General features: G+C 40.8%; 1 protein-coding gene across 8 annotated transcripts; it reads left to right on the forward strand.

The window, feature by feature from the left end:
• The first annotated feature begins 329 nt into the window (after nt 1-329).
• On the forward strand, nt 330-2,052 carry LOC103522398. Of its 8 annotated transcripts, none has more exons than XR_001809858.2 (2): nt 330-543; nt 1,363-2,052. XR_001809858.2 is itself a non-coding variant. In XM_008487502.2 (2 exons), the coding sequence occupies exons 1-2, from the start codon at nt 448-450 to the stop codon at nt 1,726-1,728; spliced, it is 354 nt and encodes a 117-aa protein (XP_008485724.1). In that variant the 5' UTR covers nt 433-447; the 3' UTR covers nt 1,729-2,052. The 8 variants fall into 8 exon arrangements, 1 of the variants encoding a protein (XP_008485724.1); XR_542002.3 differs by having other exon boundaries at nt 381-510; XR_542001.3 differs by having other exon boundaries at nt 389-510; nt 1,379-2,052.
• The last annotated feature ends 61 nt before the right edge of the window (nt 2,053-2,113 follow it).

Genomic DNA, 2,113 nt, shown 5'->3' on the forward strand with positions numbered 1-2,113 from the left:
AAAGGTTGTTGGAATGCTAAATTATGGTGTCGATCTTGCTAAGGTTCGTTCTCGGAACGGCTGGTTTTCTCCTATCCTGTCTTCCTTTTCTCTCTTCGCCTTCGGTACGGTAGGACCTCAGCAGCTACAGACAGGCCCCTCTATAAAAACCTCTCCGGAAATGTCTAAACTTCTTTTTTATTATAATGTAAAAAAAAACTAGGTATCTCTTTTTTTTTTCTTTCCTTATCCTGTTAGGTATTATTAAAAACGTACTGTGCAGAAATTTTCCCCTGCTCTGCCGCCGCAAAGTGGATGTCATCTCTTTCTCTCGCTCTCTCTTTCTCTCTCGCTCTCTCTCACGGCAAACAAAGTCGCGACAGTTATACTCTTGTTTTTCTTGGTCTTATCAGCAAGACAAATCATCAGTGATAAGAGACATTCCGACTGTTCTGGCAGGACTGTTTGATGACTAGACCTTTTTGTTTTAGTTCCATATTGACTGCTCGCGAGAAACCTTCGAATTTCTTTGTAATTGAAGTTTTTATAATACGTTGTTTTTGGGTACTTGTTCAGAAGTCACGTCAGAGGAAAATTACCACAAAAAGTAGGAGTGACCAGTGTTATTATAGGGTTAGGTTAAACACAAAAAGGTGCTTGCTTTTTCATTGTCATGGCTTCGGAATAAATTCCAGTTTTTGTTGTAATACCTTAAACATAGGGTGTGTTTTCCTCTCCGGGAAACTGACCATTTGACCACTGCTTTGAGATAGAAACACACTACTATCACTTCACGTGAAGTCATGGGGAGTCATGAAAGATTCAGTTCAAAGTTTTCCCATAGTATTGTAGATTCCCATAATACGTCTCACTTGACACGTCATGTGAGACGCCACATGACGTAACGTGATGGTAATGTAGCTGTCCTGAACGAAATTACCTACAATATTATGGGAAAACTTTGAACTACATCTCTCTGACTCCCCATGAGTTCACGTGACGTGACGTGATGGTAGTGTGTTTCTACCTTTAGTCAGTTTCCATTGGAGGAGTGCTCAATTTTCCATCAGTGGTGAGGGGTCAGTTCCCGAAAGGAAAATACGCCGTTAAGTCCGTAGTTACATTCCGTTACATAATTACTGACCTATAGTTTCTAGCTGTCCTGAACGAAATTACCTACAATATTATGGGAAAACTTTGAGCTACGTCTCTCTGACTCCCCATGACTTCACGTGACGTGACGTGATGGTAGTGTGTTTCTACCTTTAGTCAGTTTCCATTGGAGGAGTGCTCAATTTTCCAGTGGTGAGGGGTCAGTTCCCGAAAGGAAAATACGCCGTTAAGTCCGTAGTTACATTCCGTTACATAATTACTGACCTATAGTTTCTGCTATTTTCAGTTTTCTCAATTATTTTCTGTATTTTTGTGAATATTGTTTACGAACAAACACTTTTTCAGCCCCATGCTCACACTAGCACTACTCAGTTCTTGGGTGGATTCTTACATACTCGTATCAATCATATATTCCATCGTGATGCACGTTTTCTAATCCTAACACACCGTATTCGCAAGAAAAACGCGGTTTTCATGGACTTTTCAAAGGCTTGCGATAGACTACACCGCTTCCGAATACTTCCGCTAGATGGCGCATCAAGTACACCTGTATCCAATCTGGGTTTGTACGCATGTTCTCCTGCACTTGGTGTAAATCTACACCAAGTTTTTCTGTCACAGAAAAACCGTCGCTAGAGGGCGCAGCACAATGTTCCTGTTCGACTGGATTCATAATATCCCCCGCGACCCAAGGGACTGGCATATGCCCCATTTGGCCCCTTGGGCCTGGGTCCTCATAGTGTTTTCCGTGGCGAAGAAAGTCGTCGTTGGCGGTTTTCTGTTACATCGATGGCGGAAAAGGAAGGCAGCAGCGGCCGCCGCCGCAGAGAACGACAAAGAGTGATGGACCCCGATTAATGTTTAAACAATGTTTATTTAAACTTTGTTTTTTTGTGTTTAATTTTTTTTTACTAAACCTAAACCTGTCCTTGTTAATGTAAGCAAGTAAAGTTTGGTTTATGTACCTCATATATCTATGTATAAAATAATAATTAATATTGATAAAAATATAATAATAAAA

Source organism: Diaphorina citri, unplaced genomic scaffold (genome assembly GCF_000475195.1).
Source record: "Diaphorina citri unplaced genomic scaffold, Diaci psyllid genome assembly version 1.1 scaffold8272, whole genome shotgun sequence".
Lineage (NCBI taxonomy): Eukaryota > Metazoa > Arthropoda > Insecta > Hemiptera > Psyllidae > Diaphorina > Diaphorina citri.

What these genes read in the sequence shown, in the direction of transcription:
- LOC103522398 (XM_008487502.2), top strand. Translation starts at nt 448, where the DNA reads ATGACTAGACCTTTTTGTTTTAGTTCCATATTGACTGCTCGCGAGAAA. An exon ending in AGAAACCTTCGAATTTCTTT is followed by an intron (nt 511 to 1,437) that starts GTAATTGAAGTT and finishes ACACTTTTTCAG; the next exon opens with CCCCATGCTCACACTAGCAC.